The 12,065-nt window shown below is 34.7% G+C and overlaps 1 protein-coding gene across 2 annotated transcripts; it reads left to right on the top strand.

The window, feature by feature from the left end:
- The first annotated feature begins 2,825 nt into the window (after window positions 1-2,825).
- LOC139872462 (amino acid transporter AVT6A-like) lies at window positions 2,826-7,783 on the top strand. 2 transcript variants are annotated; one of them, XM_071860338.1, is made up of 6 exons: window positions 2,826-3,296; window positions 4,539-4,691; window positions 4,853-5,056; window positions 5,877-6,208; window positions 6,327-6,342; window positions 7,475-7,608. In XM_071860338.1, the coding sequence occupies exons 1-5, from the start codon at window positions 2,867-2,869 to the stop codon at window positions 6,339-6,341; spliced, it is 1,134 nt and encodes a 377-aa protein (XP_071716439.1). In that variant the 5' UTR covers window positions 2,826-2,866; the 3' UTR covers window position 6,342; window positions 7,475-7,608. The 2 variants fall into 2 exon arrangements, with proteins under 2 accessions (XP_071716439.1, XP_071716438.1); XM_071860337.1 differs by having other exon boundaries at window positions 5,877-6,342; window positions 7,475-7,783.
- The last annotated feature ends 4,282 nt before the right edge of the window (window positions 7,784-12,065 follow it).

Genomic DNA, 12,065 nt, shown 5'->3' with positions numbered 1-12,065 from the left:
TTTGTTAAGTGTTAAAGGACGTCTTTGGATGTAATTAATCGTTGAAAGTGATTTTGGGTTAAAATGGTATTTTAACAATAAGTCAAACACCGTCAAAAGCAATATGGGTCAATATTGCACGTGTTGGGGTTTTTGTGTAAACGACGTTTGAAATGATTACTACCTAAGCAGTAATTTAGTGTCAAGACCTAATTTTGGTCTAATTGGTGTAAAGTATAATTTGAGTTAAATTGTACTTGTAGAGTGGGTTTGAATTACCACCCGAATTGGTAATTGGTTTGTGTCCATTAGGCGTTAAATGAGTGGGTTTTGGCGAGCAAGGTTTGATCCCTCGGCTAAGGGAATGTTTGTTTCGGGTTCTCTTTTAGAGAATGTGTATTTATGTGTATATTGTACCTATATGTGTATTATAGGTAAAAGCTTGCTCGGTTGCGTTTGGATGCGAATTACATACATGACTTGTGCGAACATTTCAAGGTGAGTGGAATAATTGTATGTGTATGTATATGATTTATTTACTTGTGGGATATGGGTTAAAGTTCGATGTTGACGATACCATATCCTAGAGTATATTGTTTGTTTTGATGAGGGTTTTAAGTTCGATGTTGACGATACCTTATGTATGGAGTTAAAGTTCGATGTTGATGATGCCATATCACTATTGTTTGTTTGATGAGGGTTTAAAATTCGGTGTTGACGATACCTCATGTATGGAGTTAAAGTTCGATGCTGACGATGCCATACCACTATTGTTTTGATCTTGATGAGGGGTTAAAGTTCGATGTAGACGATACCTCATATGTGGGTTTTAAGTTCGATGTTGACGATACCACATTAAATGGGGCGGATGGGGTTTAAGTTCGATGTTGACGATACCATTCGCGGGGCTAGCCTTGAAAACTAACGGATGTTTTGAACATCGATTTTTTGTGTGTTGCTTATTATTTAGAATTTATATTGTTGAGATTATATGCTAATGATGGTGCTAGTTTATATGTTTGAAAATGCTAGCTTGTGTGAATTGATATGCGGGATTTTATGCGTGTTTGTGTAAGTGAGTGCAAGTAGGTAAATTGTATACGTATATGTATAATTATTGCATTCACTAAGGTTTAAGCTTACCCCTCTCGTTGTTTACCTTTTTACAGGTATTGTGATTGCGAAGCTAGCAAGTTGTTAGACTAGATGCGTAGGAACGCTTGGGCTCGATGGGGGTAGCTTTTGGATATTTGATCGCGGATTGGGAATTTGGTAGTCCCCGGGATTATGCTCTTGGTAACGGGTTGGGTTATTGTGTATTAACCCATATTTCGTGTGATTGAGTCACTATTACAAATATTTTTGTAATGTGTAATTTGTGTATCAAGGGTCATTATAAATTGTTAAACGTGTCGTTATGGTATTAAGTATTGGTTAAAACTATTTGGAATGGTTTATGTAACGTGAATGTTTAATGGTACCTAACTAATAAAATAAAATAAAAAAATGTGCTTCGTTTTTGGTAAACGGATTTGGGGTCGTTACAATTTGATAACAATATTTATATGTATATTATTTAGTTATTTATTTATTAGAGTATTTATTACTTTTTTCGGCAAAATAGTTAATATATATATATATATATATATATATATATATATATATATATATATATATATCGTAAAGATCCGGTGGAACGTACAAATGACAATGATTGAAATTGAAAGAGCTCGCTCTTATCGTCTTACACACAGGACTAGTACAATGATTGAAAGAAAATGAGCATATTGAAAATAAAATGACACAACGAAAACCACCTAACCTAAATCTAAATATATCATAAAACCGGGCCCGTATTCAACCCCGCAAACACTACAATTCAACAGCCGCACCCAAATATGAACGCCGGGCACTCCAGCATCACCAAACCCGAGGCCTATTTTCCGAGGTCAACTAAATCAACACACGCTGGCAACAACACCGAGTCCACCCGAACAGACTCGGCTACGGGAAAAGTCTGAACACACTAAACTAGCGACGACCAAACAGTACCAAATGCGTAGTCAAACCAATAGAAGCCAAGCCATTTCACCGAGTTTTCTAAGTACATAAAACCAAACAGATCTCTGCCGTAGACCGCCAGTAACCACCGGAAACCGCCGGAAACAGCCGCCGAAAAACACCGAAAACCATCGGAATCCACTGGAATCCAACGGAGATCAACACAATTCACACCATCGTCACCCTAACAACCACAATCGACTAAAAACCCCAAAACGAAAACGGAAACTTACCAAAAGTGAAAGGTAGAATTCCAAAGGAATTCGTCACCTTCCCACACCATCAGAGAGCAACCATCAACGACGAGAGGAAGAAGCGAGAGATGGCAGCAAACCGACCCCACAACCCAGACGCCGGAACCCTAATACCCGCAACCCCAGACCCTTACCGAACTCCGGATCCCGAGAATAAACATCACGGAATCGTCGCCTGGAGACCGAAAGACGAACGAGGAAGCCGAAACAGAGAAGCCCGACACCAGAGAAGGAAGAAACAGCGGCGAAACGACTTATTACACAAAAAGCATTAAAAACGAACCACCGGTGAGATGCCGTTGGCCGGAGAAGGTTATGAATCCGAAGATAGCAAACCGGCGGAGGAAACAGAACTGGAAAATGGATCTAGATGCCTTTTTTGAAGAAATACCGATGAAAAAGTATGTGGTGATGTTTTGTAGGGAGAGAAAATATTATTAGAGAGAGAGAGAGATATTACGAATTTAAATTTCATTAGAGTATTTATTACTACCACGGCGCTTACAAAGACGTTGCAAGTTGCAACTTGACAGTTCATTTCACATCTTGTTCTTGTCTAAACACAAAACAAAATGCCGTTCGCCGGAGACCGGAAACACCGCCGGAGTCTCCGGTCAACTCCACTCCTTCCCCATTCCAACTATTCCAACAACACACCCACTTCCCAACCGGAATCCGGATTCTCCGGCGCCTCATTCTCCGGCGCCTCATTCTCCGGCGCCGTCTTTAATTTATCAACCACAATTGTCGGTGCCGGAATCATGGCGTTACCCGCCACTCTCAAACAATTGGGAATGATTCCAGGTCTAATTATCATAATCTTAGTTGGGATTTTAACTGAATCATCAATTGATATGATTCTTAGGTTCAGTAGAGCTTGTAAAGCAAATTCATATTCCGGTCTTGTCGGAGATGCGTTTGATGGTTCCGGAAAGTTGTTGTTACAAATCGGAATTGTCGTTAATAATGTCGGATTGCTTGTTGTGTACATGATCATTATTGGTATACATTTTCATTGCCTTTAATTTTGACATTTAATTTATTTGTAAATTTTAGTCACTTATGCCATAATAATTAATTAGGCTGTATTTTACCTTATTCTTTTTTATAAGAAATTAAATCCCTTTGTGGTGTTCCTGATTAGCAGATTGCTAATTAAAGTGTTCATCTGCTCATGTATTTTTTTATTTTTTTTAAGTTGAATTATTAGTTTTTTTAATCTTTTGCAGCTTACCCTGCCTAATTTAGAGTAAATAGGTTGTTATTGATTAGCATGTTACAATGTTACATGTTATTCACGTTAACGTAGTTCGACTTAAATACGTTGTTATTTAGCACTTGCTTGTAGCATGTGATGTTTCTAAATATACAACATTTTACTTGTAGAAGAGATATATTAACTTTAATGTATTCAAATTTGTTCAAGAGTCGTTAAAATCATTAGTACTATGGATTACGATCGTACAATCATAAATTCATAACTTACATAGAAATACGTAAATGTTTATGATAACCAAATACATAAGGATAGACCAGTGGCGAAGCTAGGATTTAAGATGGATGGTGTCACAAAATAATTGCCAAATTTTCACCGAGTTACAGAAAAAGGTTGTTGGTTGCCCAGCCATGTTAGATATTTCTTTTGTTAATAAATAAATTATATGGAGTAATTAGCTAGATTAAACATTCAAATAATACTTTGGTGAACATAGACTTTATATATATTGACTGGACTCCATATATAAATGGGTAAAGACGTAAAGTTACTAACCTATATTTGATGTCGTGCTAGACAATTAAAAAGATACAGAGTAATAAAAAATACATGCAAAGGCCTTGAACCTTCGTCTCGGACTTCAAGTAATTGTTACATAACCAGTAAATTGCCAATGAACTTGTGTTCTTTAAGACATTCATTTATATATTCGATTTCGTTGGGGTCATATGACCCCATTGCTTTCTACATAGCTCCGCCACTGGGATAGACGCAGGGTGATAATCCGTACAACACTAAAAATTAACCGTACACCACCAACACTTGCATTATAATTTTATACTGTACAACCCTCTAAAGCAGTTTTGGTGTATGGATAATTTTTGGTGGTGTACGGATCACTGCCCAAAGACGAAGTACTTCTTTGAGTACGTGGATAGTTGGATTTTAACTTTGCGGCCTTGCCTATAAAATATTAAAATAAAATAAAAAAATGTTGTGAGTTTAAATCTCTCGAGTGTTGTTGACAGGTGATGTGCTATCTGGGACATGGTCCGAGGGTGAACACCATTTGGGTGTGATGCAAGAATGGTTCGGGCATCATTGGTGGACCACACGTTCTGTCTTGCTGCTTCTAACGACCGTAATTGTTATCTCTCCTCTAATATCCTTTAAACGTGTAGGTGAGTTTTGCCTACTTCAACTCACATTCGCACACTACTTTCCTTATGTATATTTTGATGCAACAAAGCAGAATTTTTATCAACATACAATTGTGTTTTATTTTCAAAGTATACCATATTTGTCTTGTGCTTATACTTATTTAGTTCAACAAAAATGCTAGATTCGTTGAGATACACATCAGCTTTGTCGGTGGGTTTGGCAGTTATATTTGTAGTAATTACAGCCGGAGTAACTATAACTAAAATATTCAATGGAAGTGTTGCAATGCCTCGTTTGCTGCCTGAGTTTGTTGATCGGACATCGGTTTTAAGACTATTCACAACTGTTCCTGTACTAGTTACTGCGTATATCTGCCATCACAACGGTAATACTATCATCTGTCTTTTATAAAAGAAAAGTTACGCCATTGGTCCCTCATGTTTGCCCAGAGTTTCATGGATGGACTTAAAGTATTTTTTGACGTGGATAACCCTAATATTTGAAAAAAATTGCGTCGTTGGTCCCTGAAGGTAACAAACGTTAGATCCCCAACTTTAGTCTGCATCACGTGAGGTGCACACGATGATGCATGCTAACGTTGGGGATCCAACATCTGTTACCTTCAAGGACCAATGACGCAACTTTTTTAAATATTAGGGTCATCCACGTCAAAGTCGGCTCTATTTTTGAGTCAACAGCATTTATTGGCGTCTTGACTGCCGTTTAGAGCCTAAATTGAATTGCATGCAGGATTTAAAACCCATGGAAATTTGATTCTACCATTTTCATGGCGTCTCAATTTTATTTTTAATTTAATTTTACTTTTTTTTTTTTTTTTTTTTAAATTTCCTACTTATTGGCCGGAGGTCCATTCGGAAGCAATCTCTTTATCCGTTGAATAGAAAGAGGGATAACTTTCTCTACTTTTGAGAGTGTTTCACTCTGAGTGGAGAAATGACTTGTTTTTATTCTCGGATAGGGGAAGGATTGTCTACATCTCACCTCCCCATACACCACTCATGTGGTATTGGGTTTTGTTGTTGTTGTGGTCATCCACGTCAAAAAAAATACTTTAGGTCCATCCATGAACTTTTGGCAAAACATTAGTGACCAATTGCGTAATTTTGTCTTTATGAAATAAATTGTCAAATATGAACCTAATTTCTGCTTGTTTTTTTTTTTATTTTTTTATTTTTAATGTACAGTTCATCCTATAGACAACGAGTTAAAAGATCCTAATCAGATGAAGTCTATAGTTAAAACATCAATCATTTTATGTTCTTCGGTGTACGTGGCAACCAGTTTTTTTGGATTTCTACTGTTTGGTAATCATACTCAGGATGATGTACTTGCAAACTTTGATGGTGATCTCGGAATCGCGTATAGCTCGCTCATTAACGATGTTGTGAGAATAAGCTACTGTCTTCATTTGATGCTCGTTTTCCCGATCGTATTTTTCTCTTTGCGTCTCAACGTTGATGATCTTCTTTTCCCTTACGCAAAGCCGATTGTATATGACAATAAAAGATTTATAACGGTAACCACATTTTTAATGAGTTTTATCTTCCTTGGAGCAAATTTTGTACCTAGCATTTGGGACGCGTTTCAGTTTACGGGTGCAACTGCTACTGTCTCTGTCGGTTTCATTTTTCCAGCTGCTGTTGCCCTAAGGTGAGTCATATATTATATTATAAATTATAATACCCTTTTCGTCTGGTATAAATTGCTGTATATTCAGTTTTTATATGTGCAGTAGCTGTGTATTATTTCCCTTGGATGCTACGTTAGAAAATTACTCTGCGTAGTGACTTCTAACCGCCGTTAAAAAAATGACTGAGACTATTCTCCTTTTGAGCTACAAGGTTAAGGTGGGGAAAAAGGCATGTCAAAATGGGTTATTTTTTGCACCATTTGAAGTTGGTCGGACTAGATTGACCCGTAACACTTTTTTAGCTGAACACATATGATTTTTGAATGAATAGTTAGTGTGCCAAATACGGTTATGTTGTTTCCACAATAAGCTACTTTTCTGAATGAATCATTTAGGTAGGTTTTATGCAGTAAAAGGTTTTACTCCTCTATCTAACCCTGGACTACTTTCGACCCTTTTCCTTTCAAACTAATTGTTTGCACCCGTTTAGCCAATTAGAGTTAAAACATAACCAGGTTTACATTTTCATAATATAAAAGTATACAACTAAACGGACAATGTTTTCCCTTTCCAGGCTACGCTTATAAGGGGAGTAATTTTTACTAAGATATACACAGCCTAACTAAGTTATCCTGTGACCGTTTTCGACCCTTTTCCCTTTCCAGGCTACGCTTATAAGGGGAAGTAATTCATGAGACCTTTAGTTAGGATATCAGGGATCCAGGGCTATCTTGGGATGGTTCATAATATACAAGTATATTGGTCAAAATTACTAAAACTACTTGTCGAGATTCAGTTTCGAGGAACTGAGGCAGTACAAGTTAGACATTTTAAGTGGCATGGATTTTGTTACATGCTTATTGAAACTTTTCAACTCGTAAGAAACTGCTACTTTTATGTATTTTTTTTTTTTTTATATATATATATATTCTTCTGGATTGATTGTTATACTTTAATCAACTTCATCTTGAGAGCTTGAAAGTAAGGGAATGAAAATGAAAACGATAGAAGGCATTTGGTATACTAGTATTTGTATATAAAAAATTCATTCATCATATTACTAGGGTGAAACATTGTCACATTCAAAGAGTCTTAAATTCAATGTTGCAATTATGATACATGTAACGGATGTTTGCTGTTTCGGTCTTGCAGGGACACTCATGGAATCGCAACCAAAAAGGACAGGCGAGTATCGTGGGTGATGTTAATCTTGGCAATATCATCAAGCATCATGGCTATCTTCAGTGACATTTATAACTTCCTTTTTTAGCAAAAATGTAACTGGGAGTTGATCATACATAGAATGCAATATACAATTGTAGATAAGTTACATGGCTCAAAATCGCACACAAAACGACCTTCAACCTCAAAATGACATTGTGATTATCCTGTTGTTCTAAAGTGGTTGAAATGTTGATATATTTTTACATGGATTAAAGTTGATGAAGTGGGACAAGTAAATGAAGGTATATGTACCTCAGTACCTTCAAAGTATTCAATTTGTTATGATATATTACATTGATGAGTTATCAAAGATAGGTTGTGGTTTGGTTTAGAACAAGATTGAATATGGGATTATGATGATTTTCTTATAGAGGTCTTTAAAGTTTTAACCTTTTAAGTAAACATTTTGAGAGTGTTCAAGGAAAAGGTCCAAAACGGTCACGATATATCACGATATATCTGGTTAATTGGTAAATCTTTGAAAAAGAAGATTTGTCATCATATGTTTACCCTTTTTACATAACAGCATCATCGGTGAATTCACGAAAAGTAGCCTAATGTGCACGTCTTTCATTCATAAAGGTTAGACTATATTTCTGCATAACATATATAGGTGGACACTACTGGTAAAACGTGCTTGCTCATCAAAGGGAAAAAGTTCAAAATTGACATGCTTCTTTTAACCCAAACAAATCATGAGCTTGTGGAACCATCACAAGATGGTTCAGTAGTTAGGGCTCTGAGTTTCTTATAAGAGGTCTCATGTGCGAATCCTGTCTATAACAAATATTTAGTGATGGTCAGGAATGGGTTGTGGAAACAGCCATGGTGTAATTCTGTTGGGCTGCGAGGGAAAACTTCTACCTTTAAATCATGAGCATGTGGGTTGTACGGTTGTACCTCGTGTTGGTCTATTGATTTCCATTGCATACCAAGTATTTGGTTAATATTTTGCTCTGTATGTAATCTTCCCTAACCAAAGGGTCGTTGGAGTACCGTGGTCTTTTAATAATGAGGTTGAGGGTCAAGTCTTAATGTAGTAGACATATTTGTCGGATAACTTTTGGCTTATTATATATATATATCCATGTAATGGGCTTAAGTCTCTCAATGTCCTTCAAACAATCATTCAACCTAAATCGCATAAAGTTTGCATCTCTTCATGTCAAAATACTCATATGTCCTTTAATTATAAGTCGATCAGATTTCTGCGTTTTGGATTTGTTTCTTTTTTTTTCCAAAAAAATAAAAAATAAAAAAAATAAAAATAAATAAAAGATGTTTTCTCTTAGATCACACTCATATATATCTACATGTTCAAGTAGCTACCATTGTTACATAAACATCATTAAAGCGTTTCATTTCTTATGCAAATTATTTTATTTTTATCTCGATTTTCTATTAAATGCTCCTTCATTGTTTTATCTCTTTTCATTACGTGATAATAAATCACTTGTCCTAAACGTAGTCACAATTTGTGATGACCCAGAAATTTCGACTAAATTTAAACTTAATCTTTGTATGATTAACATTTCCGACACGATAAGCAAAGTCTGTAAAACTGAATCTCAAAATTTTTGAATTACTTTTATATATTTAAATACCCTTCGGTTGTTTTCGACGATTCGCGAACAATTATATGTAAATAGATACATATATACTATAACATGAAAAGGTAACAATGTATTAATTGTTTGATACCGTACATTAAACTTATTGGTTTAAATATCTATTTGAATGTATATGATAAGTTGAAATATTTATTATTAAAATTTATTTATAAATAACTTCCAATGTGTATTTAAAAACTGATTTATGTATATTAAAAAGATATATACATATATATAATAAACGATAGTAACATTCGTTTATTGATTCAATTGATATTTAGATAAGTTAACTAAAGCGTTTAAGATGAACCAGTTAAACACTAATTTGTTACAGTGTTTTCAAATTGCCACATTACTCAAAATGCTACAGTGTTTTCGAAAATCACTATTTGCTACAGTGAAATTGACTTTGCTACAGTGAATTGCTACAGTAAAATTTGGCTTTTGCTACAGTAAACGCTATTATAAAAATGTATTTTAACAAATAGCGAGACGATGATTTATAGAAGTAAATGACCAAAACACTCGAAAGTTTAAGATACACTTTGAGTGATATAATTAAGGGATAATTTAAGGCTATTGATAAGGCTAAAAAGGAACATATATTTCATAGCATTATCCCCCAAGAAAGACAGGATTTTAGTTGTAATTGTTCCATATTCAAGTAATATTCGTTTATATTTAATAAGTGCGAAGACAAAAGGTGAAAACGAAGAATTGAAGACGGAAAGGTCCAAAATGCTCAAATGTACAAGATACAATTAAAAAGGTTCAAATTATTGATGAAGAACGTCTAAAAATGACAAGAGTACAAGTTGCGGAACGCAAAGTACACGATATAAAATAGTACGCAAGGACGTCTGAAAACCCGGAACCGGGACCCGAGTCAAGAAGAAACGCCCGACGCAACGGACCAAAAATATCTAGTCTACTATGCACAAGAATAAAATATAATATATAAATAATTATATTAATTATTTATATATTTATATTTATTTTATATTATGTCGACAAGCTAGGAGCCAAAACAATGTGAGCTGTCCCTGGTCCTCATGCGAGTCGCATGGCCAGAAGGCCATTTCCATGCGAGTCGCATGACTCCAGATTTCAGGCCAGGTTCTATAAATTGCAACATTTTCTGCCGAGTAAAGAAAAAAAAAAAAACACACACATACATATTACTCCGTATTTATTTTATTTATTATTTATATTATTATTATTATTATTATTATTATTATTAATAAGATTATTATTAATCTTATTATTTTTTTATTATTAGTGTTATTATTTTTGCGATACAAAAATAATAATGTACATCAAATATTACGACGGAGTGCTGTCCAAGTAATTTTCAAAATGAGTTTTCGAGCAAGCTAGAGCTAAGGAAATTATGGGTTATTGCCAAGGAGGTTATGGGTAATGTTCAGGGGTATATTTTTGTGAATCAAACCTCGTGTTTATCATCTCCGATGCGTCTACGTGCTTTCCTGCAATATTGTATATCAATATTAAACAGTGAGTTTCATATGATCCCTTTTACTCAATATATTTTTGGGCTGAGAATACATGCGACTGTTTATAAATACTGAAAATACAATATTTATATGCGTGAGTTTCATATGATCCCTTTTACTCAATATATTTTTGGGCTGAGAATACATGCGACTGTTTATAAATACTGAAAATACTAGATTTATATGCGTGAGTTTCATAAGATCCCTTTTACTCTCTACATTTTTGGGCTGAGAGTACATGCAAATGCTTTATTAACCGATATACAATATTTATATGTGTGAGTTTCATTTGCTCCCTTTTTAATTGCTTTTGCAATATATATTTTTGGGCTGAGAATACATGCACTTTATTTTAAACGCAATGGATACAAGTACACACTAAATTCTACACCGAGTTTGAACCGAAAATCCCTTAGCTTTGGTAACTAGTAACTGCCGGTTATAAGAACTGGTGGGCGCGAGCAGTTATATATGGATCCATAGGGCTTGATATCCCCGTCCGAGCTAGAGCACTAGCCTTTTAACGGACGTATGCTATTTGAGAAGCGTACACGTTGGTTTGCGTGTATTATTAAGATGATTATACAAAGGGTACAAATTATATATACGTTAAAGTTTAGTTACCAGGGTGCTCAATTTCGTAGAATATTTTGATAAACGTTTCTGGATGAAACAACTGAAATCTTGTGATCCACTTTTATATAATCTATTGATAAACGTTTCTGGATGAAACAACTAAAATCTTGTGATCCACCTTTTATTTAAAACATAATGATAAACGTTTTGAATAAAACAACTGAACTTTTGTAATCCACATTGATATACGGATTATGTGTAATATTAAAACTATGAACTCACCAACCTTTGTGTTGACACTTGAAGCATGTTTATTCTCAGGTTTCTAGAAGTCTTCCGCTGTTTGCTCATACGTGATACAAGTTATGTGCTTGGAGTCATACATGCTATATACAAGAAACTTGCATTCATCAAACCATTACCATGTATCTTATTTTGACTGTATTGTCAACAGATGTATTATTGTAAACCATTTAAATGGTGATTGTCTATACGTAGGAATCATCAGATGTAAAAAAAACCTGGAATTTATATATTCATTTATGAAATACCTTTTCAAACGAATGCAATGTTACAAAACGTATCACATAGAGGTCAAAAACCTCGCAATGGGACCAGATGTTGATGTATTCGTCCAGGTGGATTAGGACGGGTCATCACACAATTGTTAGTTGTTACTTTTCTTAAGATATAATTTTATATTCAATAAGTTAATTATTTTATGCGGAGTAATATTTTTGGTATACAATACGATTATACGAATATATATTTATACTAGTGGAATGAAACGAAACGAAAAAAAAAAAAGAAGTATAGATC

Source organism: Rutidosis leptorrhynchoides, chromosome 10 (genome assembly GCF_046630445.1).
Source record: "Rutidosis leptorrhynchoides isolate AG116_Rl617_1_P2 chromosome 10, CSIRO_AGI_Rlap_v1, whole genome shotgun sequence".
NCBI classification, from domain to species: Eukaryota; Viridiplantae; Streptophyta; class Magnoliopsida; order Asterales; family Asteraceae; genus Rutidosis; species Rutidosis leptorrhynchoides.
The sequence above is the reverse complement of the archived record's forward strand: the minus strand, read 5'-3'. Positions and strand labels throughout refer to the sequence as shown.

Bases quoted from the DNA above. Each gene is read 5' to 3' on its own strand.
- LOC139872462 (XM_071860337.1), top strand. From the start codon at position 2,867: ATGCCGTTCGCCGGAGACCGGAAACACCGCCGGAGTCTCCGGTCAACT. The intron at 3,297-4,538 runs GTATACATTTTC...TGTTGTTGACAG, and splicing joins TGTGTACATGATCATTATTG to GTGATGTGCTATCTGGGACA. The intron at 4,692-4,852 runs GTGAGTTTTGCC...CAAAAATGCTAG, and splicing joins AATATCCTTTAAACGTGTAG to ATTCGTTGAGATACACATCA.